Source organism: Microcaecilia unicolor, chromosome 5 (assembly GCF_901765095.1).
Source record: "Microcaecilia unicolor chromosome 5, aMicUni1.1, whole genome shotgun sequence".
Taxonomy (NCBI): domain Eukaryota; kingdom Metazoa; phylum Chordata; class Amphibia; order Gymnophiona; family Siphonopidae; genus Microcaecilia; species Microcaecilia unicolor.
The window spans coordinates 80,918,342-80,945,664 of record NC_044035.1 but is presented as its reverse complement, the minus strand read 5'-3'; the positions used below and the strand labels follow the sequence as shown (position 1 = coordinate 80,945,664).

Genomic DNA, 27,323 nt, shown 5'->3' with positions numbered 1-27,323 from the left:
TCTAACGAGCATATTGTGTGAATGCGGAGTGTGACCTGGGAGTGGGAGGTGGTTTTCAGATCTACGCAATCGAACCACGTACACAGGCATGCATATGTTGTGCTAGAAACTTTTTTTCTGATATTAAGGGTAATTTCTGAACAGTAATTCATCCAATTTTAGTGATGTGGTACAGTAGCATCTTTCATTTCCCATACACAATCCCATTTTACAGCCGTAGAAGAGGGCTGGAAGGAATCTTAAGAGGTCAGTTAATCCAGCCTTCTACCTTCAGGTGGGGAATCCTGTGTACCTAAGTTATATTACAGAGGTTTACCTTACCTAATCCACTCTGTCTCCCACTCCCCTAGGTAACAGTGCTTATTCACTTTCCCAGGTGCCGATGGACTAACTGGCACTATCCTTTAGTGCAGTGATTTACCTGGGATTTTCCAATACTTCTACTACCTGATATAAGGGTTTTAACATAGAAGTAAAACCACCTTGCAGTCAATATGCAAACACTTGCAAACCAGCAGAATAGGAAGTTCTCAATGTAAAAAAAAAAAAAATGCAAAATTTTAATGCAGCTTTTATTTCAAAAAAATATAGCAAAACTCGAAAAGGCTCAAAGATCAACCAAAATAACAGGGATGGAACTCCTCCTGTATGAGGAAGTGCTAGAGAGGTTAGGGCTCTTCAGCCTGGAAAAGAGACGGCTGAGGGGGGTTATGATTGCGGTCTATAAATTCCTGAGTGGTGTAGAATGGGTAGAAGTGAATCGATTTTTCACTCTTTTCAAAAAGTACAAAAACCAGGGGACACTCGATTACATGGAAATATTTTTAAAACAAATAGGAGGAAATATTTTTTCTCTCAAAGAATAGTTAAGTTCAGGACTCGTTGCCGGAGTTTAAAAAAGGGTTTGGAGAAGTTCCTGGAGGAAAAGTCCATAGTCTGTTATTGAGATCGATATAAGGAAGCCACTGCTTGCCCTGGGATTGGTAGCATGGAAAGTTGATACTAATTGGGTTTCTGCCAGGTACTTGTGACCTAGATTGGCTACTGTTGGAAACAGAATACTGGACTAGATGGACCATTGGTCTGACCCAGTATGGCTATTCTTATGTTTTTATGAGGTGATTTTGCATGAAAGAATTACAGATAATGCAGAATCTTCAAGTGTGTTTTTGTGCAGAATTCTCCTATGAGTAAATAGTGAAGGTAAGACTAAACAGTGCACATACAGCGCAAGTTTTAGTGGGAATGGTGACTAGAGCACAGAAGAAGAGTAAGCTTACAGTTGAATCAGGAGAGATTTAGGTTATACAACTTGGTGGAGAGGTGGGAACGGGTACAATAAGTTGTGTGTTAGTTTCTTAATGCATGCACAATTATGAGATCATACCTTCAGTCTTTGATATACTCAACCTCCCATAGATGCAAATATCCTATTTTGGGGATAGAGTATGTATGTGGGGGGGGGGGGGGTAGTAATGGGGATGATTTGGTGGAAAATGGGAAGGGAAGTCAGAGGATGGATGGTAGAAAGGGGGATAGATGAGAGCAGAAAGGGAGAACGAGAAGAGATTAAAGGGTTGGAATAAGTAGTTACAGCCTGTGGTGATTATTCCACACCTGGATATGTTTGTGGAAGGAACAACCATGTGCTAGTGTAATATGGTATCATTCTCTCTATATAGTATGTAGACGTGAGCATACCGTTGTATGCGTGAATGGACACCAGCCAGGGTTGAAGCCTCGGGAAGTTTGCAGGTTAGGTTTAGAGCTCGTGGGGACTGTGAAGTGGTCTGGGACACATGACCTGCTAATCACTTAGGGGGTCATTTACTAAGCCATGGTAGCATTTTTAGCTTGCAGTAGAAATCAGCTGGCAGTAAATGCCAAGACACCCATAGGAATATATTGGGCATGTCGGTGTTTACCGCCAGCTGACTTCTACCATGAGCTAAAAACACTACCATGGTTTACTGACCCCTTAGGCTGAGCATGAATGTTGGGGGGGCGGGGGTGGGGGGTTGAAAAAAAAAGTGTGTGTGAAAATAGGAAAAAGTAGTGGACTTTTTAATCTGGATGTTAATTTTGCAGGAGGCTTGATGTTGGTTATGTTAATGTATGCATTATTTGCTGCATTGTTCCTTTATCTTCTCTATTATAATAAAGAGATTCTGAACATAAAATGTTTGTGTTAATGGCAGGCAAATTAGAGCGGTGTTAGATGTGCAGAAACGGGGAAAAATTCATATACCTGTCACATTGACTTGCTGCAGAAGCTTATTTTTTTTCCTCCTCCCTTCTTGTCAGTGTGAGCCAGTCCCTGTTCAGTGATTCAGTTTTTATTTTTGTATTTAAAAATTTTCTGTGCCACCTATGACTAGGTGGTTTATAAGATAACATTCACATTATTTAGAAAAAAAAGACAAAACTACATCAAACTTAAACCACAGGATCAATTTCAAATTAGTAAAAAGGCAGACACAAATGGTTGCGTTTTCAACAACTTTCTAAATTGTGTTTTACTACTACATTGCCAGAGCTGTCTGGACAGTGCATTCCACAGTTGATACCAGCTGGAACAAAAGCTGAGACCTGAGTGTCCGCATAGTGCAATTGTCTAATCGCATCAATTGTCTAATCGCATCAGTTGAAAGAAGCAGAGCAGTTTCAGACCTCAGTGTATGCCATGGGCAATAGATCTGTAGTGCTTGTTTCAAATAAAATGGAGCAATAGAAAAAAGAACTTGCTGTACAATGGTCAATACTTTAACTGCCAGTGAAGTTTTTTAAGCACAAGCGTAATATATGAATACCTTGCTACCCCCATTACTGTTCTAGCAACCGCGTTTTGGACTGCTTGCAGTGCCTTGACACTCATAGATGATATACCGATGACAAGGCACTACAGTAGTCCAAACATGTGAGAACCAGACTTTGACCCACACAATGAAAATCATAAGCAGAAAGCATCAATTTTAGTCTATATAACATTTGCAAATGTTTAAACGATGTTTGAATCACATTAACAACCTGAGACATTATAGTCAATTTATTATCAAGAATCACCCCCAACAATCTCATTTCTTTCTTGATTGGAACATACATCCCATCCAAGCATACCGTATCTGTCCAAACTGTCATCTCTTCTCTACCTACAATCATGACTTCCGTTTTTGCCACATTCAGAAAAAGTCCACTTGCAACCATCCATTGTTTTACTTTTTTCATATACATGTTTAATCAGTCATTCAGAGCATCCCCCCATGATACTATTGAGAAGAAAAATTGAACATCATCCGCATAAAAGCGATAACAAATCTCAAGAGCCCAAAAGACTTTACTCATCGGTGCCAAAAGTAGGATAAAACAGTAAAACACACACACACACACACACACAAAACTAACTTTCTTACCCTGCTTTCTAAACAGTTTTGTTAGTGTGGAATTCTTTTGAAAATGGAATGTGTAATGTGTGTGTGGGTGAGATGCCCTTCCTCTGATTTATCATATCTGGTGTAGGAGAAAGATATGACTGACTGTATCTTCTATTCCATATTCTTTTAAATGGAGCTTAAAATGAAGAACTAAATGTACTAATAGGTTTTACCTATAGACACACATAACAGGTTGCCTAGGTAAGAAGTGCAAGTAAATACCAAGGGGTTATTACATAGTAACATAGTAGATGACGGCAGAAAAAGACCTGCACGGTCCATCTAGTCTGCCCACGATAAACTCATATGTGTATACCTTACCCTGATTTGTACCTGTCTTTTTCAGGGCACAGCCGTATAAATCTGTGCAGCAGTATTTCCCATCTCCCAACCACCAGTCCCTCCTCCCATCACCGGCTCCGGCACAGACCCCGTATAAAAAGTCTGCCCTCCCCCATCCTAGCCTCTCAACCACCAACCCCTCTTCCCCCTGCCACCCAATTTCAGTTAAGCTTCTGTGGATCCATTCCTTCTGCACAGGATTCCTTTATGCCTGTCCCACGCATGCTTGAATTCCGTTACCGTTTTCATCTCCACCACCTCCCGCGGGAGGGCATTCCAAGCGTTCACCACCCTCTCCGTGAAGAAATACTTCCTGACATCTTTCCTGAGTCTGCCCCCCTTCAATCTCATTTCATGTCCTCTCGTTCTACTGCCTTCCCATCTCCGGAAAAGATTCGTTTGCGGATTAATACCTTTCAAATATTTGAACGTCTGTATCATATCACCCCTGTTCCTCCTTTCCTCCAGAGTATACATGTTCAGGTCAGCAAGCCTCTCTTCATACGTCTTGGAACGCAACTCCCATACCATCCTCGTAGCTTTTCTTTGCACCGCTTCCATTTTTTTAACATCCTTCGCAAGGTACGGCCTCCAAAACTGAACACAATACTCCAGGTGGGGCCTCACCAACGTCTTATACAGGGGCATTAAAACCTCCTTTTTTCTGCTGGTCACACCTCTCTCTATACAGCCTAGCAACCTTCTCGCTACGGCCACCGCCTTGTCGCACTGTTTCATCGCCTTCAGGTCCTCAGATACTATCACCCCAAGATCCCTCTCCCCGTCCGTGTCTATCAGGCTCTCCCCACCTAACACATACGCCTCCCTTGGATTTCTACTCCCTAAGTGCATCACTTTGCATTTCTTCGCATTGAATTTTAATTGCCAAACGTTAGACCATTTTTCCAGCTTCTTCAGATCTTTTTTCATGTTTTCCACTCCCTCCGGGGTGTCCACTCTGTTGCAAATCTTGGTGTCATCCGCAAAAAGGCAAACTTTACCTTGTAACTCTTCGGCAATGTCACTCACAAATATATTGAACAGAATGGGCCCCAGCACCGATCCCTGAGGCACTCCACTACTCACCTTTCCCTCCTCCGAGCGAACTCCATTTACCACCACCCTCTGGCGTCTGCCCGTCAACCAGTTCCTAATCCAGTTTACCACTTCTGGTCCTATCTTCAGCCCTTCTAGTTTATTCAAGAGCCTCCTGTGGGGAACCGTGTCAAAAGCCTTGCTGAAATCTAAGTAGATGACGTCCATAGCCCGTCCTTGATTTAATTCTCCCGTCACCCAGTCAAAGAATTCAATGAGATTCGTTTGGCACGACTTCCCTTTGGTGAAACCATGTTGTCTTGGATCTTGCAACTTATTGGCTTCCAGGAAATTCACTATCCTTTCCTTCAGCATGGCTTCCATTACTTTTCCAATAACCGAAGTGAGGCTTACCGGCCTGTAGTTTCCAGCGTCTTCCCTATCCCCACTTTTGTGAAGAGGGACCACCTCCGCCGTTCTCCAATCCCTCGGAACCTCTCCCGTCTCCAAGGATTTATTAAACAAATCTTTAAGAGGACCCGCCAGAACCTCTCTGAGTTCCCTCAGTATTCTGGGGTGGATCTTGGGATTATAGTACACTGTTGCAGGGACATTTGATAAATTGGTTGCCTCTGATCAACATGTTCCCTTGCCTACCAGAAAGTTTGTCCTTGTGTTGACTAAGAAGATTATTTTATAAAAACACCCAGGTGCCTATGTGTCTTTTTAAAACAGTTTCACGAAACCTGCAGAAATTGCAGTTAGAATATACCCGTGTACGTTTATCTGCTCAAGAGTTTGTATAAATGTACGTGTGCATTTTATAGTCTAAGCACATAGTTTGTGTCTCTACCCATATTCTGTGCAAACTACACCCCCAGGAATGCCTGCACGTGGCTTGCTTAAAAGTATACGCCTTTTGTTTCGTACACATGTTCCATGGGGTGATTTTATAGAAACCTTTGTCCATAGGTGGTTTACTGATGGAAAATAATTATATTACCTCTACTACCCCTAAAATGGGAAAATTCTTTAGAACATCTATAACTCTTGAGGGGCTTGGCTGATTATTTGGCAAGTTGGGCAATGTGACTAATAGGTACACGGGGGTCACGTGTCACTGCTGACCTAGCAGGATACCCCAGAGAGCTACTCCTGGCTAACCTCTCACAATCCATTATAATTGCAAGGAATTTCTTACTTTATCTGGAGACAGAGTTTTATTGGTGAGTGGTAGACACTTGGGATCCTTTCTTCTGTGTGCTCTGTGCAGGTTGTGCTGTGCAAGGGTTCAAAAGAAGTCCGGGAACCCCCTCGATCCAGGAAATCCGCAATGGTCAGGGAGCTGGCCAACCACATGGTGACATTGGATGAGGCTGCGGTACTGGAACTAAAAAAACTGCTCACAGCAGTGATGAAAGACAAGATGTCACAGATGCACATGGCCATACAAGAAATTAAGGATGGATTTGATTCCCATAATCGGCGTTTTGCTGAACCCCAGTTTTTAGAGCTCTTTGCTGACACTTTTGCTGTGCTGAACTCTATAGACTTTCAGGAAACACAGTTTAAAATATTGCACAGAATTCATTTTAGTAGGGAAATGAAAGTCCAACAGGAGGTGTCTTGGGATTATAGTACACTGTTGCAGGGACATTTGATAAATTGGTTGCCTCTGATCAACATGTTCCCTTGCCTACCAGAAAGTTTGTCCTTGTGTTGACTAAGAAGATTATATTACAATATTGGACGTTAGAAAATGGTGCCCCTGTTGAAATTTGGAGACAGAGAATGAAAGAGGAAGGCTCTCATGAAATTTGAACAGAAAGAGAAAAGCAGAAAAACTTCTGACAGACTGGTATATTTGTTTATGGGAACACTTTATGGATCAACAGGCTGTCAAGGGCTGACTTATGATAGGTTGCCGTAGAGAGTGATATCACATTCTCTCTCAAATTTTTCTTACATGTTTTCGTTTTTATTTTTTGTTTAGTTCTAGTACTGTGTGAGAGTGGAGAGTGTGGGCTTATGGTGCGCATGTGACTTGGTTACGTGGATGGGATGTTCTGTACTGTGTGTGTATGAGGAAAAAAACCTGTGGATAAAGGGCTTTAACTCATTCATTTAACAATAATATCATAGAAATAATGGACAAAGTTAAAACAGGTCTGGTCCTTATGGAAAACTGGGCAGAAACTTTCAAAATCAAATTAAAAAGAGACAAATTCCTGGTACTGGCAAGTCCACACAACCCCACAGCCCACCAAAACGTCACAATCAATCACTGAACATACCCAATTGAAACACAGTTAAAAATACTGGGAATCATCCTTGACACACCTAAATTAGATAATCAAATATCGGCAGTAGCAACAAAATGCTTCAGAACAATATGGAAACTGAGAAGGATTAGAGACTATTTTCCTAGACAGTCATTCTGGATAATAGTACAATCGAAGATAGAATCCCAGTTCGATTACTACAATGCAGCTCACATTGGCCGCAAGGAAAGCGCATTGAAGTAACTGCAAACCGTCCAAAACACGGCAGCAAGGCTAATTTTCAAGAAGTCGAAATATGAAAGAGCAACCTCACTACTCGAAACACTACACTGGCTGCCAATCAAGGTAAGACTGATCTTCGAAGCAATTACCATCATCTACAAAATATTATTTGGTCTTTCTCCAGAATACATGATAGACTTGGTAAAACTATCCCTAAGAAATGCAAGCACGGAAACCAGAAGCTATCCACTTCTTCACCTACCTAATTGCAGGAACATAGCTTACAAATTCACCTACATGGCCGGATTTAACTACCTGGGCACCAAATGGTGGAACTCAGTGCCAAAGATTACAAGAAGCATAACGAACTAGCTTCAATTTAGAAAAGAACTGAAAACATATCTCTTTAAAAAAAAACTCTCTACCCTCCCCTCTTTGAGAGAGGAAGTGAGAGATAAGAGATGGACACTAAATAATTGTCTACTGCAGGACCCGGCCATTGTAGCTAAATTTTACAAGAGTACTTTGAGCTTAATATGGACTCAGGGCCGGGCCTGGACACAGTGTGGGATGCCTTTAAGGTGGTTTCAAGAGGTTATTTTATCAAGTGTGCTAGCCAGAAGAATAGAACACCTTAGGAACAGTTGGCCCAGTGCATGGAGATATTGGGGGCCTTGGAGGTCAGATATAGGGCCACTGGCTCAGTGTCTGACTACCGAAAGCTCCACGAGGTGAGGCTGCAGATAGCAGATATGCATGAGGAGAGCAATCTCAATACTTAATGCTGATGCAAAAATATTGGCAAAGGTATTAGCGAATCGTTTGGGAAAGGTGCTCCCCTACTTGATCCATCTGGATCAAGTTGGATTTGTGGCTAATAGGCAGGAGACAATATACGAAGAACGCTGGACGACCTGTTTCTGGCACAAAAGAAGGCTAGCCCGATGGTGCTGTTAGGCCTAGACGCGGAAAAGGCATTTGATCGGGTCCACTGGGGTTATCTGGATAAGGTCCTACAGAGGGTGGGGATTGGACAGTTTTACAGGTCCTGGATTCAAGCGTTCTACTCATCCCCAAGGGCGTGTGTGAGAGTCAACAGGGGGAACTCGGCGGCATTTAAGCTGGGACGCGGTACGAGGCAGGGATGCCCGCTGTCCTCCCTCTTATTTGCATTAGCAATGGAACCCCTAGCGGAGGCAATTTGGGAGAATGTCAACATTACGGGTGTCAGGGTGGGTGGACAAGACCATAAAATTGCATTATTCGCGGTCGATGTCCTTTTGTCGTTTACCAAGCCGTTGATATCCTTGCCTAATGTAATGCGAGAGAGAGAGGGATACACTAGAGTGTCAGGATATAAACTCAATGCTAGTAAGTCGGTTGGCCTGGCTGTGGGAGTTTCAGGGGTACTGCTGGACTTTTTGAAAACATCCTTTGCTTTTAAATGGGAGGAGCGGGAATTAAAATATCTGGGGGTGCAGATTCCGAACAACTTGTCCGCAGTGTTTGCTGTAAACTATCCGGGCCTTCAGAGAGAAATACGGCGAGACCTGGAGAGATGGATGCCAATGGGGTTATCCTGGATGGGGCGTATCGCGGCCATCAAAATGAATATTTTGCCTGGGCTCTTATAGTTGTTCCAGGTACTTCCACTGCGACTGCCCAGAACGTTTTTGTCGGGATTGCAGGATAGTCTAGTTCATTTTATCTGGAATAACAAAAGACCACGTTTACCGCGAGTGTTACTATACAAAAGCAAGCGGGAAGGGGGCTTGGGGGTTCCCAACCTGGATTGGTATTATTGTGCTGCACAGTCGAGAGCAGCAGTGGAATGGTTTCGAAAGGAAGACCATAAAACATGGGTGCACATTGAACAAGCATTGGTCGGGTCCCGTACACTAGGACATTTAATGTGGTTACCTGGTAAACATAGAGGACAAGTAGATAAATTCCCACCTACGGTACAGGCTACATTCCACTACTGGGATCTTATGTTTGAGGAGTGCCAGCCCCCTGTGTCCGGTTTGGCGCTCATAGTGGACAATCCGATGTTTGGCCCGGGAGTGGGGAACACCACATTTTGCAGGTGGACTGAAGTAGGGCTAGATATGTGCAGGAGATGCATGTGGGGACAGACATGATACCCTTTGACAGATTAGTAGAGGATTACGGGCTTAGGTCTGAGGACAGGTATGTCTGCATACAACTACAGCACTTCCTGCAGGGACCAATCTATGTAGAATGTATGAAAAGAGAGATACACCCCCTAGAAGAGGTGTGTGTAGACACAAGGTCTACGCGAGGAATGATCACTTACTTGTATGAATTCTTGGTGGCCCGTCTCAAGCCATACACTTTGCACTGGAAGCGGTGGGAACAGGAATTAAATTTCACTTTGTCAGAGGTAGAATGGCTGAGGCTTGAGAGGACGATCTTGAAATCCTCTCGGGTGGTAGCCGTGAAGGAAAATGCTATTAAAATATTTTATAGATGATACCTTACGCCGATAAGGTTACACCACATGTATGCTAATGTATCGAAAGATTGTTGGAGAAATTGTGGAGGAGTGGGAACCATGGGGCACATTTGGTGGACCTGCCCCAAGACGTAGGCATATTGGAAAAGTGTGCGGTCACGGCTTCAGGCCTGGATGGGAAGATCTGTGCAGTGGCATCCTTTGATTTTTGTCCTGGGCCTGAGACCGGAGGGTCTTACAGCCAGTCAGTGGGCCCTGGTAAGGGGGTCTCTACACGCTGCTCACATTAACTTGGCTCAGCAGTGGAAAGTGGTGCGGGTTCCCTCATTTGTGAACTGGGTTACGAAGGTGTGATATATCTGTGAGATGGAGAGACTAACAGCTATTAAAAGAAAATCCTTGCCTAAGTGGGAAAAGGCTTGGAAACCCTTTTTGTGTGTGTGTACTGGATGAAAGGTAGAAGATTAGTGAGGGGGTCAAAGGGAGGGGAGGGTTTAGGGTTAGAAGGGAGGGTTCTGTGGGGATAGAGGGATAGGCAAAATATGGAGGAACTTCAATAATAAAATTAAAAATGTTCTGAAGTGACATTAGTATTTGAATTGACATGGATAATTGATCTAAATATCTGTTCAAGAAGGTACTCTGCGCTAAATTTTAGACATCTGTTCTATTATGTGTTAAGTTGAGCTGAGTATTTTCTGTACTGTATTACCAATGTTCAATAAAGACTTCCATAAATTAAAAAAAAAAAAAACTCTACAGTAAATACTCTAGCTATTGGTCCATTCCGATAATTAATCATAAACCATTTACTATAAGACCCAATCAAAATGTAAACTGTAATAGTAAACCACCCCTATATGTCCCAGCCAAACTGTAAAATGTAAACCAATACTGTAACTGTTAACCAGAATGTAATTTGTAAACCACGTTGAACCAAATTTTGTGTTTGGATAACAGTGGGATACAAGAATTCTGAGATCTATTTGCATTCACTTCTTCCATTGCATGCAAATAGATCTCATACCTGTTCATTGTGGAAATCCTGAAAATCAAGTTGGATTGTGGACATCGAGGACTGGATTTGAGGACCCCTGTCTAGGTCTTTGAAAACCTGAATCTAGAATTAGGTAGAAAATGGAGCACAGAAGATTTTTATATTGGAGTAGAGCAGTAGCCTAGTGGTTAGTGCAGTGGACTTTGATCCTAGGGAACTGAGTTTGATTCGTACTGCAGCTCCTTGTGACTCTGGGCAAGTCACTTTACCCTCCATTGCCCCTGGTACAAAATAAGTACCTGAATACATAGGAGCCAACTCTGGGGGTGCTTGAGTACCCCCAATATTGAGAATTTCCTTGTATATGTCCAGGGAAGGGTTATTTGCACTGGGCTTAGCACCCCCAATAATTTTGAAAAGTTGGCTCCTATGCCTGAATATATGTAAACCGCTTTGAATGTAGTTGCAAAAAAAACATCAAAGGGGGTATATCAAGTCTCATATCCTTTATTATGTGAAATTCTTTAAATGCTCAATTATGTACATGTTACGTAAATGTTGAATAAACAGATTTCAAAATAAATTAATGCTGATTTATTTTCAGAGAGCAGCAGGATGTTCTGGACCTATATTGTCCATTTGAATAAGTGGAAAGTGGGGGTTGCAGGAGTTCTGTGTAAAGCATCATGTCTTATGACACAGCACAGCCATGCAGTCAGGAAACAATGTGTAGCCTGCTGGTTAAATTTATGCATCATAAATTTGTCACAGTAACTGTTTTTCATGCACTATATTATCTTTCCAGGTATCTGAAATGTGTTGTGAGGCAGTGAAGAAGCTCTTTAAACAAGATAAACTAGGCCATTCTTCCCTGTGTGCTGTTAAGGTAATTTCTGGCCTTGTGAAGAGCAGAAATTACAACGTCCGCCCTGAGGTAATTTTTTTTTTCCATTTTCTACTACACTTGGAGAATGAGAGAAATGTCTACTTTTGTTGTATGGCTTCTAAAAAGGAAAAAATTGGCTAGAATTTTTGTTTCTAAATGTTTTGATTTAAAGTGGGAAATAGGCAGAATGACCTGAATTGTGGGTTGAATTGGAAAGTGGGAAGTAGGCAGAATGACTTGAATTAAGTCTTCATCTCAAGGAAAAAGGACTTGAATTGTGGGTTGAATTGGAAAGTAGGAAGTAGGCAGAATGACTTGAATTAAGTCTTCATCTCAAGGAAAAAGAACTTGAATTGTGAGTTGAATTGGAGCATAGCAGAACGAAAATCAAATTGGAACCATATGTAGCTGCGTAACAGTGCAGCCCACTAAAGCATGCATTTAGTGGAGAAGTATCTCTAATTAGTACAGACACTGAAATGGGTTGCATTAGCCCAAGTTTGAAACTTGAGAGCAGTAGCATCAATTGTGTAAATGGCAAAGGCTGAAACCTTAACATCTATCACATGCATTTATGATTAGATTTTTTTTCTTCTTTTAAAGGCAGTCTCCCCAATATTCAACGCTATTTAATCGGCCACAAATGGCTCCTGGCCAGTTAAATTACCAAAGTGGCAAGAGAGAGGGTAGAACAGTACACAAGTACAGACAATCAAAGAAAGAAGCACAGTTGGGCCTTCAAGACTGACACAACAGGAGTCCTTTATTTCTGAAAGACCTGACACGGGCTGTGTTTCGGCGTAAAAACGCCTTCCTCAGAGGTCTATTAATAAATGAAACATACATATAAATTTATACATGGTACTGGGGCTGCTTGATAACAGTGGTCATAATATGATCAGTTTTGATATCAACCTTGAAGTAACTATATACAGGAAGTCAAATACGTTAGCGTTTAACTTTAAAAAAGGAGACTATGATAAAATGAGAAGAACGGTTAAAAAAAAAACTTAGGGGGGCAACTGAGAGGGTAAAAACTGTACAACAGGCATGGACACTGTTCAAAAATACCATCCTGGAGGCCCAGGCCAAACATATTCCGCGAATTAGAAAAGAAAGAGGAAAGTCCAAAAGACAGCCGGCATGGTTGAAACGTGAGGTGAAGGAAGCTATTAGAGCTAAAAGAAACGCCTTCAGAAAATGGAAGAAGGAACCGTCTGAAAATAACAAGAAGCAGCATAAGGAGTGTCAAAGCAAATGTAAGGCGCAGATAAAGAAAGCCAAGAGGGATTCCGAAAAAAAGGTAGCATTAGAGGTGAAAAAACGTAGCAAAAAAATTTTTCAGTATATTAAAAGCAGGAAACCGGCAAAAGAATTGGTTGGGCCGCTGGATGACCGAGGGGTAAAAGGGGCGATCAAGGAAGATAAAGACGTAGCGGAGCGATTGAATGAATTCTTTGCTTCGGTCTTCACTGAGGAAGATTTGGGTGGGATACTGGTGTCGGAAAAGCGGACGAGTCGGAGAAACTTACTGACTTCACAGTAAACCTGGAGGATGTAATGGGGCAGTTCAGCAAATCTCCTGGACCGGATGGTATTCATCCTAGAGTACTGATAGAACTGAAAAATGAGCTTGCCTCACTGTTAGTGATATGCAATTTATCCTTAAAATCGAGCGTGGTACCGGAAGATTGGAGGGTGGCCAATGTAACGCCCATTTTTAAAAAAGGTTCCAGGGGAGATCCGGGAAATTATAGACAGGTGAGTCTGGCGTCGATGCCGGGGAAAATGGTAGAGGCTATTTTCAAAAACAAAATTACAGAGCACATCCGAGGACATGGATTACTGAGACCAAGTCAGCACGGCTTTTGTGTGAGGAAATCTTGCCTGACCAATTTACTTCAATTCTTTGAAGAAGTAAACAAACATGTGGACAAAGGGGAGCCGGTTGATATTGTGTATCTGGATTTTCAAAAGGCGTTTGACAAGGTACCTCATGAAAGGCTACAGTGGAAATTGGAGGATCATGGGATAGGAGGAAATGTCCTATTGTGGATTAAAAACTGGTTGAAGGATAGGAAACAGAGAGTGGGGTTAAATGGGCAGTATTCACAATGGAGAAGGGTAGTTAGTGGGGTTCCTCAGGGGTCTGTGCTAGGACCGCTGCTTTTTAATATATTTATAAATGATTTAGAGATGGGAGTAACTAGCGAGGTAATTAAATTTGCTGATGACACAAAGTTATTCAAAGTCGTTAACTCGCGACAGGATTGTGAAAAATTACAGAAGGACCTTACGAGACTGGGAGACTGGACGGCTAAATGGTAGATGACGTTTAATGTGAGCAAGTGCAAGGTGTGATGCATGTGGGGAAAAAAGAACCCGAATTATAGCTACGTCATGCAAGGTTCTACGTTAGGAGTTACGGAACAAGAAAGGGATCTGGGTGTCGTCGTCGATAATACACTGAAACCTTCTGCTCAGTGTGCTGCTGCAGCTAGGAAAGCAAATAGAATGTTGGGTATTATTAGGAAAGGTATGTAAAACAGGTGTGAGGATGTTATAATGCCGTTGTATCGCTCCATGGTGTGACCGCACCTTGAATATTGTGTTCAATTCTGGTTGCCACATCTCAAGAAAGATATAGTAGAATTGGAAAAGGTGCAGCGAAGGGCGACTAAAATGATAGCGGGGATGGGACGACTTCCCTATGAAGAAAGACTAAGGAGGCTTGGGCTTTTCAGCTTGGAGAAGAGACGCCTGAGAGGAGACATGATAGAGGTATATAAAATAATGAGTGGAGTGGAACAGGTGGATGTGTGAAGCACCTGTTCACGCTTTCCAAAAATACTAGGACTAGGGGGCATGTGATGAAACTACAGTGTAGTAAATTTAAAACAAATTAGGGAGAATTTTTCTTCACCCAACGCATAATTAAACTCGAATTCGTTGCCGGAGAATGTGGTGAAGGCGGTTAGCTTGGCAGAGTTTAAAAAGGGGTTAGACGGTTTCCTAAAGGACAAGTCCATAAACCACTACTAAATGGACTTGGGAAAAATCCACAATTCCGGGAATAACATGTATAGAATGTTTGTACATTTGGGAAGCTTGCCAGGTGCCCTTGGCCTGGATTGGCCGCTGTCGTGGACAGGATACTGGGCTCGATGGACCCTTGGTCTTTTCCCATTGTGGAATTACTTGTGTACTTATGTACATTAAGATATAAAAGCAATTAAAAATACCCCATATAATAATTTGCACCTCCAACACTCCAACGCTGTCTGGTTGCCTGGGTTCATAACATCTCATGACGTCAGCCAGCCTCCAGCGTTCCATTCCCCCTCACTGCCCCGCCCTCGCATCAAAACGTAATGACGTCAGAGGGCAGAACAGTGAGAGGGAAGGGAACGCTGGATGCGAGCTGACGTCAGGATGTTACCAACGGAAGGGAGGCCAGCCAGAAAACGATGAGGTACAAAGGAAGAGAGAATTGCGGCACATCGAGGGGAGAGCAAAGCAGAATCAATGGATGGGAGGAGAGGACAGGAGAGAAGAGAATCGCGGGACACGGATGGGAGGGCAGGGAAGAGGCGAATCGCTGCACATGGAGGGCAAGGGAGAGACAAAAAAATCGCTTAAAGAGAGCCTTCCTAGGGCCCATTTCATTGTTGAGGAAACAGGCTGGGTTCCACTAGTTTTTTTTATAAAAGAACACATGCATATCAATATGTGCAATGAAATATTGCAAATCAAATTCCGAATCAAACCTGTGAGTAGAGAGTTGTGTATAGTGAAAGTAATTCCTGGTGATATGTGGATGAGCAAGACCCTATATAATTGTCAAGGGAATACGGATGTGAATAATATAGGGATCATTAAATAAATTATGGTGTAAAAACCAATACATTGTGAAGGAAACCAATCCTAGGCATGCTGTCTAGTGAGAGAAAGACAGTGAAGGTACAATTATGCCTGTCTTACCCAAATAGTATATCAAAAAACATAAGAAAGGAACACTGTCAAGGCAGGTTCCTAATTGTGTATATATCTCCTATCAAAAGGAAGAGGTAAAAGTGAAAAAGAGAACCATGCATACCACAAGATTGCAATTAACTAAACACAATATAGTGAGAATCGCATCCAGATAAAATGCAAAACACCATATTTTCAAAAAGCAAAATAATGTGTAACTAGAGCTTAAGTGCATCCGACATGGGTTAAATGAATGTAGTATGAAATATGATTTTTTAAAAGGATAAAGTTAAGCATCGCTAAACATTTCAGGCACAGGTTTAAATATAATGCAAATTACCACTAATATTCAGTGGGAGATAGCCAGTCATCACTGCTGAATATTGGTTAGCACGTAGTGGCTAACCGACTATATCGTGTATATTCAAGCTCTGGCCGGCTGCGTTAAGCAGCACGTCATAAATAGCAGTCCTATCTTTGCCTGCTATAGACTTAACCAGCTAGCGCTGAATATTCACTTAGCTGGTTAAGTTAGAGCCAGCCAAATAAAAAAAATGGATATTCAATGCCGGTCACCAGAAACGGCCCGGTATTGAGTATCCTGGGTCAGTGCTCACCGCAGCACTTATGTGGGCTGCCTCCCGCAGACTGAATATCAGCCCCAATTTATCTAAAGTGAAGCTTTGTGAACTTTTATGCTTGGATCGGTAATGGCTGAGCAGCATTCAGGCTGTGAACTATTAAGGAGTTGTGTGGGAAGTGTAAATATATATACAATATCAATAGGTTTGTAAGTAGATGTGATTGTCTAGGGAGGAGAAGAAGAGGGGACTGAGACAGGGAAAGAGTAATTGTATTAAATTTTGGTCCTGGATGTCATGTGATGCTTTATGTAAAGTGGCCCAAATTTTTGCTTTGCTCCGGGGGCCTCCCACTCAATTTATACTATTTTTATAGTTTTTCTTACTTAGTGGTAGTCATGGCGATTATCCTGAAGGGCTCTTGGTGGATGTACAAATTTGGACAAAACCAGCCCTACATGGAAGTAGTATATGCAGCATTACTTGGTACTGTTCAGCTTTTAAACCTGAACTTTAAAAATCGCAGGTTTGTGTCAATTTCATCTTTCCTTGCTGAAGCCTGTTGCTCACGGCCTTGCATTATTAAACTCCCAAGGACTGCTGGAAATTTCCTTGGTAGCTGAGCCAACATAATGGCTGGAGAAGCAGAGTGCCATTAAGTGGTGATGCATTTCCCACCCTTTTCCGGCTCTTTTTGAGACGCTAAGAGGTACACAAGACTCTTGTGTAGCTCCTAGCGTCTCATAAAGAGCTGGCAAAGGGCGGGAGATGCTTTGAGCAAAGCAACCAAATTTTTGCTTTTCTCCGGGGACCTCCCGCTCTTTTTTTATGGTTTTTCTTACTTAGTGGTAGTCATGGTGATTATCCTAAAGTGGGATGTTGGTGGATGGACAAAATCGGCCCTACATGGAAGTAGTATATGCAGCGTTACATGGTAACTGTTCAGGTTTTAAACCTGAACTTTAAAAATTGCTTACGGCCTTGCCACTTTCCTAATAAATATGATTTAAATTTTGGTCCTAGATTGGAAACTTATACTATTTTACTAATGCTTAGCAAGGGATATCAACTTTCTCATTTGTCTGTCACAAAGTCTGTCGTACTAAACCTAGTAGATAGGGGCCCTAGTGACAAATTAGTAAGAAAGCGTAGAATTTTGGCAAATCCAATTCCTCTTAAAGTTCCTGAAAGGTAGATATTTTACCTTTTTACTGTCCACTCCTTTTCCTGCCATCTTTTAAACACTACTCTTTTCTATCCATGCAACAAAGGAAGAGTTATGGCTTATTGGCAAGAACAGTGAAAACTCCAGTCTTATATTAACAAGGGAGAGGGAAGATGAAAGAAATTAGATAAGGCGTAGTAGTTTGTTGTAGGAAGAATGGGGAAAACATCAGTAACTGCAGCAGGAATGGAAAATAGTTGTGAGCTGCTATATAGGAGATATCTAACCCCTCACACAGCAAGTGTGTGAGAGATGAGCAGGTACTGGAAAATGCTCCAGAGTGAAATGCAGCAAATCTCATTAAAAGGCCATGGTGGGACTCACAGAGGATGACATAGATGGAGAACAATGACTCATTGGTAACTCAGGGTTTAGTGGTGGCATGATGCAACATTGCAGCAACATGGTAGCAGCAGAGCATGCCAACCCTGTCAACGTGGTATAAAAGAATCTAGAATGTTCACATAATGGAGATAGTAGCCACACTAAGAAATGATAGAGACTCACAATTTGAATCTAGAAATCCTTAGTAGAGTATAAGGAGGATCAAGAAGGAGACGATGGAGCTAAATGTGGGGAGGGCAGGGACTCTCTCTTCATGTTCAATTGTATAGCGCTGCGTACGTCTAGTAGCGCTATAGAAATGATACGTAGTAGTAAGTAGTAGGAGAGGGAGGTGAAATAGCAGATACATAATCTATGCAAGCCATAAATATTTTGGCTACAGAGAAACTTATTTTTTGGCTTGTTTACTCCTTATACTTTATTTTATTTTGGGGTTTTCCACTTTTACTGCTTCTCCTTTATTTGCACTTCTTTCTTTGCTCTAACTTTCCCTTTCTTTTCACACTCTCTTCTACAGCCCAATTAGTAGCTGTCATGGGAACTACCTCTCCTCACCTGCAGTCAAAATTCCTCTTCATGGCTGTGAACTGGAGGAAAGAGTCAGTCACTGTAACCTCCTTTAGCCTAATGTTAGAGTAGCAGGCTGAGAAGCAGAAAATCCAGTTCAAATCCTATTACTTCTCGTGATCTTGGGCATGTCGCTTAACTCTCAATTGCCTACATAAGTATTGCCATACTGGGACAGACCAAGGGTCCATCAAGCCCAGAATCCTGTTTCCAACAGTGGCCAATCCAGATCACAAATACCTGGCAAGATCCCAAAAAAAGTATAATAAAATTTTGTGCTGCTTATTCCAGAAATATTTTCCCCAAGTCCAATTTAATAACGGTCTATGAACTTTTCTTTTAGGAAGCTGTCCAAACCTTTTTTAAACTCTGCTAAGCTAACTGCCTTTACCACATTCTCTGGCAACAAATTCCAGAGTTTAATTACACGTTGAGTGAAAGATTTTCTCCGATTCATTTTAAATTTACTTCTTTGTAGCTTCATTGCATGCCCCCTAGTCCTAGTATTTTTGGAAAGCGTAAACAGACACTTCACGTCTACCCGTTCCACTCCACTCATTATTGGAGAGGAACTTCTCAGGTACCAACTTAGGTTGTAAGCCCTCCAGGGACAGAAAATACTTACAGTATCTGAATCTAATGTGCTTTGAAATACAACTGAACAAGTCATGAGCTAAATCTAAAATCCCTCCCCCTTTTCTCAGGTCTGGGCCCTGTATATGTCTTTCACTGGGGACCTGGCACTCATAATTTTTCTAGCCCTGTTCAGTACTGCTTTATTTTCTTATTCTGACCATGTGGAATATGAATATGTTAAGTCTTCTTTTCTACCTTTGAGGGTAGGTATTGTAAGTTGGGTGCTACAGTGGTAATGGTTACCTCACACTGACTGGTTCTTCTGTCACAAATATTTGTTGAGATACAGAGGGCTTCTTTTTTTTTTTTAATTGATCAAGTAAGCTAAATTAGACCCCAGTTCTTCCGGCAGTAAAGAACCTATTAATCTATTTTTTGTGTCTCTTACCTATTACCTGTATCCTTAGCTCAGTAATTATCATGATTTCCAATTTTTCTTTTTTACACTTTTGTACTGGAATAGTTCTAGGATTTAAAGACCAGTAAACCAACATTCCTTGTGAGCTGAGCCTGATGTTCTGCTAAATAAACCTCCAGACAAGTGGGAGTTCATCTTTTTGTTAGGCTGTTGGCACTCTGCCTGTGGCTTGAAAGCCACACATGATTCTTTAGGGCCTCAAAACTGAGCTGTTTGACAAAACTGAATTTTTAGGACATCGCAGAATCGGGTAAAGTTAGCAATAGTGAAACTTTCCCATTACTTCTTATTACTGGCTAGACAACAATTATTTTCTTCATATGTTGAGTGCCTGTCTCATTTGTAAAATTAGGGGACTTCTGATGCTGCGGGAGTTTTTACCCAATAGAGAGGCTGGGGATTTGCTTCTGGTGTTATATGATGAGTGGAACACCTGCATCCATTGCATTATAGGCTGGCACTTATTAACAAGGCAGGAGGCAGCCTCTGTCCTTGGGTTACAGGAGCACCTCATTTTGCCAAAATTGTATGGAAAATTTGTTTTGTTTCCTTACTTTTAAACTTAGGTGTTGAAAGTTTTACTTCATCTCAGAATTAAGGAAGTGGAAGTAAAGAAGGACACCGAAGACATTACTGTCAAGAAAACGTTTATGACATTTAAGGAAAAGAGGAAAAATCTGTCAAGAATGCAGAGAAAGGTATGATGTGTGGTCTTCTCATTTGTCTTTCTCTAATGTTCCTTGCGTATTGCACTGATAACGAAACTGATTACTTTGCTATATTCACAGTGATGCATGTTACACTGCTATTCTGCATTTTCAGTGTTCAGCATGCTCAGGCTTTTTTTTTATATGTTGTGCTACCACCTGGTGGTAGCAGACAAAAACTGTACTATTTGCCTGTAATTTATCTCAGCATAACGATTTGTGATGTTTTCTTTGATTGGGTGAGTTAATGTGTTCTGGGAGATTTGATTTTGTGTGTCAGGTCCTTTGGTTTTTCTGTTTGCCACAAAGATTAGCTTGTAGAATTTAGTCACTTCTGTGTTCCAGAACCTACAAAAAAAGCATTTTTTTGTAGACTAAATTCAGCCAATATATTCAAAGAAGGATTCATTACACTTGTAATAATTCAGAGACTGAATACAGTCAAAACATGATCACATTGGGCACTGTTTACTAAATCCCCTTTTTATATACTATCTCTGGATCTGCTTCATTTGTTTGCTATTAAGCATTTGCAGATTGCCATCTCTGTATTTGTCACACAAATAGTTTCTGCAAGCAATATTTCCATGAAATAAATCTGTGCCTATATACATGTACAACAGTCAAGAGGGTTCTGCTGAATGGTTTTCAGTAATGTCTGTAGTAGGATAATTGAATGATACACTTTTTCTACTTGTCTACACTGAGTAAATGTCCCATTTGCTTTGCCCAGCTCTCAAAGCTGAACTATGTATTCACTTTCTTTTTAAAATCTAATGCAGGTGCAGAGTGTTTGCTCTGGTACTTTCTTAAATGGGTTTTGCACCAATTCCCAAAAAAGTATAGTAGTACCAGCACTTTCAAAATTACCCAGGAAACAACTACCTGTAGAGAGATGCACCAGCTTTTTCTGCAGGTACCATTTCCATGAAAAATAGTACATTAATTTTGAAATTGCAAAACCACGTACCTTATTGGCTTCCTCCACCATTCAAATAACTACTTTGGGAATGTGCGAAGGTAAACGTACATGTGTATTCCTCTCCTTTCCCATCTGAGCTGCCTCGTACAAGGGTAATGTTGTAACTGCCTACATAATAACGCTTGGAGCTCCTGCCACCAGCACGTCGTCATCAATCTTTTTTTTTTTTTTAGTTAAGGGACAGACAATTGAGGAACATAAAATGGAACTGAGCTCTGGCTCTGTAAATGGTTTATTATTTTTATATAATTTGAAACGATGGACTGCAAGAATAACTTATAGGATGCTCCTTTTTTGAATTTACAGAATCTTTTAAATGCGGGTTGGGTACGGGGATCGGAAAGACAACTGTGGGGATGGAAAAAAAATGACTGGAGATGGGGTAGGGATGGATTCCAAATAACTGGGGATGGGGAACAGATTGTCCCCATGCACATCTATAGAGTATCTTGCTTTTGGCACTGTGAAGTGCTTATTAAGGAGCTCTCTGCCATCTTAGAGACACCACCAGGGGAAGGAGGACAGAGATTTTACTCCAAATATACTTTGGTCAGAAAGAAAAGAGAAGGATTCTGTCCCATCCTAGAACTAAGAGCCTTAATCAGATTTCTGTTTTAAGAAAAGTTGACTGTATCCTTGGGTACTTAGGTTCCTTTCTTTTAGAAAGGAGATTTATTTCCTCTGGATCTGAAGGAACCCTATACCCACATAAAGATAGATCTCTGTAATCGGAAGTTTCCTTTGCATCAGCAGCAGATGAATACAGATACTTGTGGGTTGTGATCATCTACCAGCAGGTGGAGATAGTGTACTGAACTCTGTCTTATAGGACGGCACTGTTCCTGGACCTTCAGTATATCTCTATCTCCAGCAGGCAGTAGATGGCTCTCTGCAGGCTTCTGGATTCATCTTTGGTGGCCGCTCCAGTTCCCGGTCACCTGGTCTTGTTGAACTTGGGGGTGCCATGCTGTACAGTTCCGGCTTTAGAGGGGGTACACCTGGTGGTGCAGTCCCTCCTCCACCCTGTGCAGGTTTCTGCTCTCTATTCTCTGCTCTCCCCCTCCCTGCCCATCTTCAAATCCTTACTCAAAGCTCACCTCTTCAATGTTGCCTTCGGCATATAACTATTATATCTCCATCCAGGATATCTAGACTGCCCCAACTTGACATTTCGACCTTTAGATTGTAAGCTCCTTTGAGCAGGGACTATCCTTCTTTGTTAAACTGTACAGCGCTGCGTAACCCTAGTAGCGCTTTAGAAATGTTAAGTAGTAGTAGTATTTTACAAAAAGCAAAACTAGTAGGTGCCATTTGGCAGTTCCTGTTTTGTTGATGGTGGTTCTTTTTTTTTGGGGGGGGGGGGGGGGGGCTTTTTTTTTTTTTTTTTAAACAGCATTTTTCTGTTTGGTGACAGGGCAGCTATCTAAGCATCCTCTCAGAGGTTGGAGAGCTTAGCTGCTAGGCTGACTTGCAGGGCAGGAAGCCTTTTCCCCTCGGCTTCCTTTCTGGCTGTCAGTGAGGTGAGTGTCAATTTCACTTTTGTTTTTGGGGAGATGGTGGCAGAAGCAGTAAAGCACTGCTTCCACTGTGGAAAGCTGAGAGCAGTGTCGTACCGCTGTCTGAGGGGGCTGCGTGGGCACAATGTCCATGAAAAGGCCCAGCACGGTTGAAGGCTCAAGTGTTTCTTGCTCTTCCATTTCACCATCGTGCTCTCCTCTGCGTTCCCACTCAGATCCTGCTCCTAGCGGTTCTGTGACCGCAGCCATGTTGGACATGCCGGCAGCAGCTTCTGCAGAGTGCCATTTGGACACACCTCACAGAGAGTCGAGGGATCTCACTTCAGGGATGTTGGGTCTCGTATTGGCAGTGAATTTAGGGGAGGCGAGCATGGAGCCTTTTTCTCCTGAATTCGTCCTCCTTCACCAGGCCTACCTACTTGAAGCGGGCCCATCCGGAGATCCCACTGCTTGCATTGCCAGTTGCATCAGACCGGGGGGGGGGGTGAGTCTGGGGGGCCACACTCTCACTGAATTACGTAGGTTCCAAATGGAGTCGTCTTAAGGACTTTTCTGATGGGGAGACTTCCCCCCCCCCCCCCCCATCCCCTCCATGGTCGGAAGCAAGGGGCTTGGTGGTATCTTTTCTCAGACCGCTTGCTTGAGGATGGGGACACCTTGGCAGACGAGGCCAGTGATCCTAAGGTGGTCCAAATCCTTCATAAGGAGGAGCTGCCTGCCTTTATGTTAAAGGCACTTCGGGTGCTTAACATTTCCATAAGTACGTAAATATTGCCATACTGGGTCAGACCAAAGGTCCATCAAGCCCAGCATCCTGTTTCCAACAGTGGCCAATCCAGATCACAAATACCTGGCAAGATCCCAAAAAGTACAAAAACATTTTATATTGCTTATCCCAGAAATAGTGGATTTTTGCCAGTATTGGGGTTTGGACGACTCCTTTAGGAAGCCATCTAAACCTTTTTAAAACTCTGCTAATCTAACTGCTTTTACCATATTCTCTGGCAACAAATTCCAGAGTTTAATTACACTTTGAGTGAAGAAATATTTTCTCCGATTAGTTTTAAATCTTCATCGCATGCCTCCTAGTCCTAGTATTTTTGGAAAGCATAAACAGATGCTTCATGTCTACCCGTTCCACTCCACTCATTATTTTATTGACCTCTATCACTGAAGAGCCCTAGCCGCTTTAGTCTTTCCTCATAGGGAAGTCGTCCCATCCCCTTTATCATTTTCGTCGCCCTTCTCTGCACCTTTTCTAATTCCACTTTTTTTGAGATCCAGCGACCAGAATTGAACACAATATTCAAGGTGTGGTCTCACCATGGAACCATACAATTGCATTATAACATCCTCATTTTTGTTTTCCATTCCTTTCCTAATAGTACCTAACATTCTATTTGCTTTCTTAGCCGCAGCAGCACACTGAGCAGAAGGTTTCAACGTATCATCATCGACGACACCTTGATCCCTTTCTTGGTCTGTGACTCCTAATGTGGAATCTTGCATGACATAGCTATAATTTGGATTCCTTTTTCCCACATGCATCACTTTGCACTCGCTCACATTAAATGTCATCTGCCATTTAGATGCCCAGTCTCGTAAGGTCCTCTTGTAATTTTTCACAATCCACCCACGGTTTAACGACTTTGAATAACTTTGTGTCGTTAGCAAACTACCTCACTAGTTACTCCCATCTCTAGGTCATTTATAAATATGTTAAAAAGTAGCGGTCCCAGCACAGACCCCCTGGGGAACCGCACTAACTACCCTTCTCCATTGAGAATACTGACCATTTAGCCCTACTCTCTGTTTTCTATCTTTTCACCAGTTTTTAATCCACAATAGGACACTACCTCCTATCCCATGACTCTCCAGTTTCCTCTGGAGTCTTTCATGAGGTACTTTGTCAAACGCCTTCTGAAAATCCAGGTACACAATATCAACTGGCTCACCCTTATCCACATGTTTGTTCACCCCTTCAAAGAAATGTAATAGATTGGTGAGGCAAGATTTCCCTTCACTAAATCCATGTTGACTTTGTCTCATTAATCCATGGTTTTGAATATGCTCAGTAATTTTTTTTCTTTATAATAGTCTCTACCATTTTGCCCGGCACTGACATCAGATTCACCGGTCTATAATTTCCCAGATCTCCTCTGTAACCTTTTTTAAAAATCGGCGTTACATTGGCCACCCTCCAATCTTTTGGTACCATGCTCGATTTTAAAGATAAATTACATATTAATAACAATAGCTCCACAAGTTCATTTTTCAGTTCTGTCAGTACTCTGGAATGAATACCATCTGGTCCAGGAGATTTGCTACTCAATTTGTAGAACTGCCCCATTACATTCTCCAGGTTTATAGAGAATTCATTCAGTTTCTCTGACTCGTTCGCTTCGAATACCATTTCTGGCACTGGTATCTCTCCCAAATCTTCCTCGGTGAAGACCGAAGCAAAGAATTCATTTAATCTCTCCGCTGCGGTTTTGTCTTCCTTGATTGCCCCTTTTACCCCTCTGTCATCTAGCGATCCAACCAATTCTTTTGCTGGCTTCCTGCTTTTAATATACCTGGGTCCATCACGTTCACATGAAGATGTTGTGGTCTGTGCTGGCAGCAGTGCAACTTGGGGAGTTTCTCATTTCACTGGATCTGAAGGAGGCCTACTTCCATATTCTGATTTGGCCTCCTCATCAGCATTTCCTGTGGTTTGTGGTTCTGGGTCATCGCTTTCAGTTTTGGATGCTGCCTTTTTGCTTGGCGACATCCCCACATACATTTTTCAGTTCTTAGTGGTGGTAGCCGCTTACCTCAGAAATCAGAGGCTTCAGGTTCATCTGTATCTTGAAGATTGGCTCATTTGGACCACCTCGGAATGCTAGAGCAGGGAGGCCATGGACAGGGTCATAGCTCTGTTGCATTCTCTGGGTTGGGTTTGCAGTGGCGTAGCAAGGGAGGGGCGGTGGGGGCGGTCCGCCCCGAGTGTCAGCGGGTGAGGGGGTGCTCCGTCGAGAGCCGACAGCTCTCATCTCCTGCCACCACCCTGCCTTTTTTTTAAAAATCCATGCAGCGGCGCAGGCAGCGCCTCACGTCTGCCCTGCATGTGCTGTGAAAGGAGAAAATTGCCTCGCTGGCGTCAGGCCTTACCTCGCTGTGTCCCGCCCTCTTCTGAGGTAACTTCCTATTTCCTCGAGGGTGGGACACAGCGAGGGCAGGCCCGACGCCAGCGAGGTGATTTTCTCCTTTCACAGCGCACACAGGGCAGACGCGAGTCGCTGCCTGCGCTGCTGCATGAATTTTTTTTTTAAAAGGCAGGGTGGTGGCAGGAGAAGAGGGCTCTGTCAGCTCTCGACAGAGGGGGGACGGGATGGGACCGGGTCGGGGGGGGGGGCTCAGATGGGAGAGGGGGAGCTCAGAGGGGAGAAGGGGATTGGGGAGCTCAGAGGGGTGCTCAGAGGGGATTGGGGAGGGTGGGGGAGCTCAGATAGGTGCCCAGAGGGGAGAAGGGGATTGGAGAGGGGTGCTCAGAGGTGAGAAGGGGATTGGAGAGGGGTGCTCAGAGGTGAGAAGGGGATTGGGGAGGGTGGGGGAGCTCAGAGGGGAGAAGGGGACTGGGGAGGGGAGTGCTCAGATGGGAGAAGGGGTCTAAAGCTGGAACTGGGGTCTGACAAGGGGGCAGGAGGGAAAATGGGTCCATGCCTGGGGCAGGTGGGAGAAGGGGTCTGGGGCTGAAAAGGGGGGATGCAAGGCATGTGGTGGATGAAGGGGACTGAATCGGCGTTGATATTAAATGAGGATTTTGATGCAGGCTGGTTTTTCCCCTCTACCACAGACACCTACTTCTCCTTATGGCCCACTGCACCATGCAAGACTATAGCTGCTCTTCAACTGGCAGTTCATCCTAATTGGAAATCGTAGCTTGATTGGTCAGAAATTTTACTTTTCTACTTATTTTAATCTTTTTCAGTGGAAGAAAGCTGAAGAAAAACTGGAGCGAGAACTCTTAGAAGCTGAAGCCACAGAGAGCAAGGAAAAAAAATTGAAACTAGTAAGCTTTCTTCTATGTTTTACCTTTTTACCTGCTTTTTAATCCTATCGAACCTCCCACCTTTAATTGAATTATATTTTATTGGCTAAACACATATAAAATGGCAAGGATACAGTATTCAATCCAAGCAGTCAAAATGAAATAACAACTACCAAACAGCTAACAGCATCATATCTAGTACTAACAGCATCCTTGACATTCTGCAAATAAGACCAAGTTGTACAAGAAATGGCCACCTGCAATGAGAGAGGGAGACTTGGACTCTTATAACCTCCCCCCATCCTTTACTGACCCTCATCTTTTGAACCTCCCACCTTTTAAGTAGAATGCCCAAGGAATCTAGCTAGCCTGAGGGCTGGAACATTACCAGCTCTGATGAATATTCATCAGCATTTCTGTGGTTGGCAGGATCCACAGTAGCAATAATTCTCTTCCTCATCCCTTCTGGGCATTAGCGTGCCACTTCTGTGGCATACCTGCTCCCAACCACTCTCTTATTTTAAACTGTTTGCGTGTATAGTAGTTGGAAAATTTCTGTTCTGTGAGCACATTTCCCTCCTTGAGAAACTTTGGACAGGAAGTCTTATATGCATGTTCCAGTTTTTGTGCATTCAAAATTCTGCACAAATTAAACATCCTGTGATGTGG

The 27,323-nt window shown here is 42.7% G+C and overlaps 1 protein-coding gene across 2 annotated transcripts in view; it reads left to right on the top strand.

Annotated features, from left to right (window-relative positions):
• The window catches only part of NOC3L (NOC3 like DNA replication regulator), an 85,282-nt gene that overhangs the window by 35,545 nt on the left and 22,414 nt on the right, over positions 1 to 27,323 (top strand). For both annotated transcript variants that reach the window (XM_030203043.1, XM_030203042.1), the window contains 3 exons: positions 11,591 to 11,719; positions 19,982 to 20,113; positions 26,595 to 26,675. In XM_030203043.1, the coding sequence (XP_030058903.1) occupies positions 11,591 to 11,719; positions 19,982 to 20,113; positions 26,595 to 26,675 (342 nt within the window). The remainder of the gene's footprint in view (positions 1 to 11,590; positions 11,720 to 19,981; positions 20,114 to 26,594; positions 26,676 to 27,323) is intronic.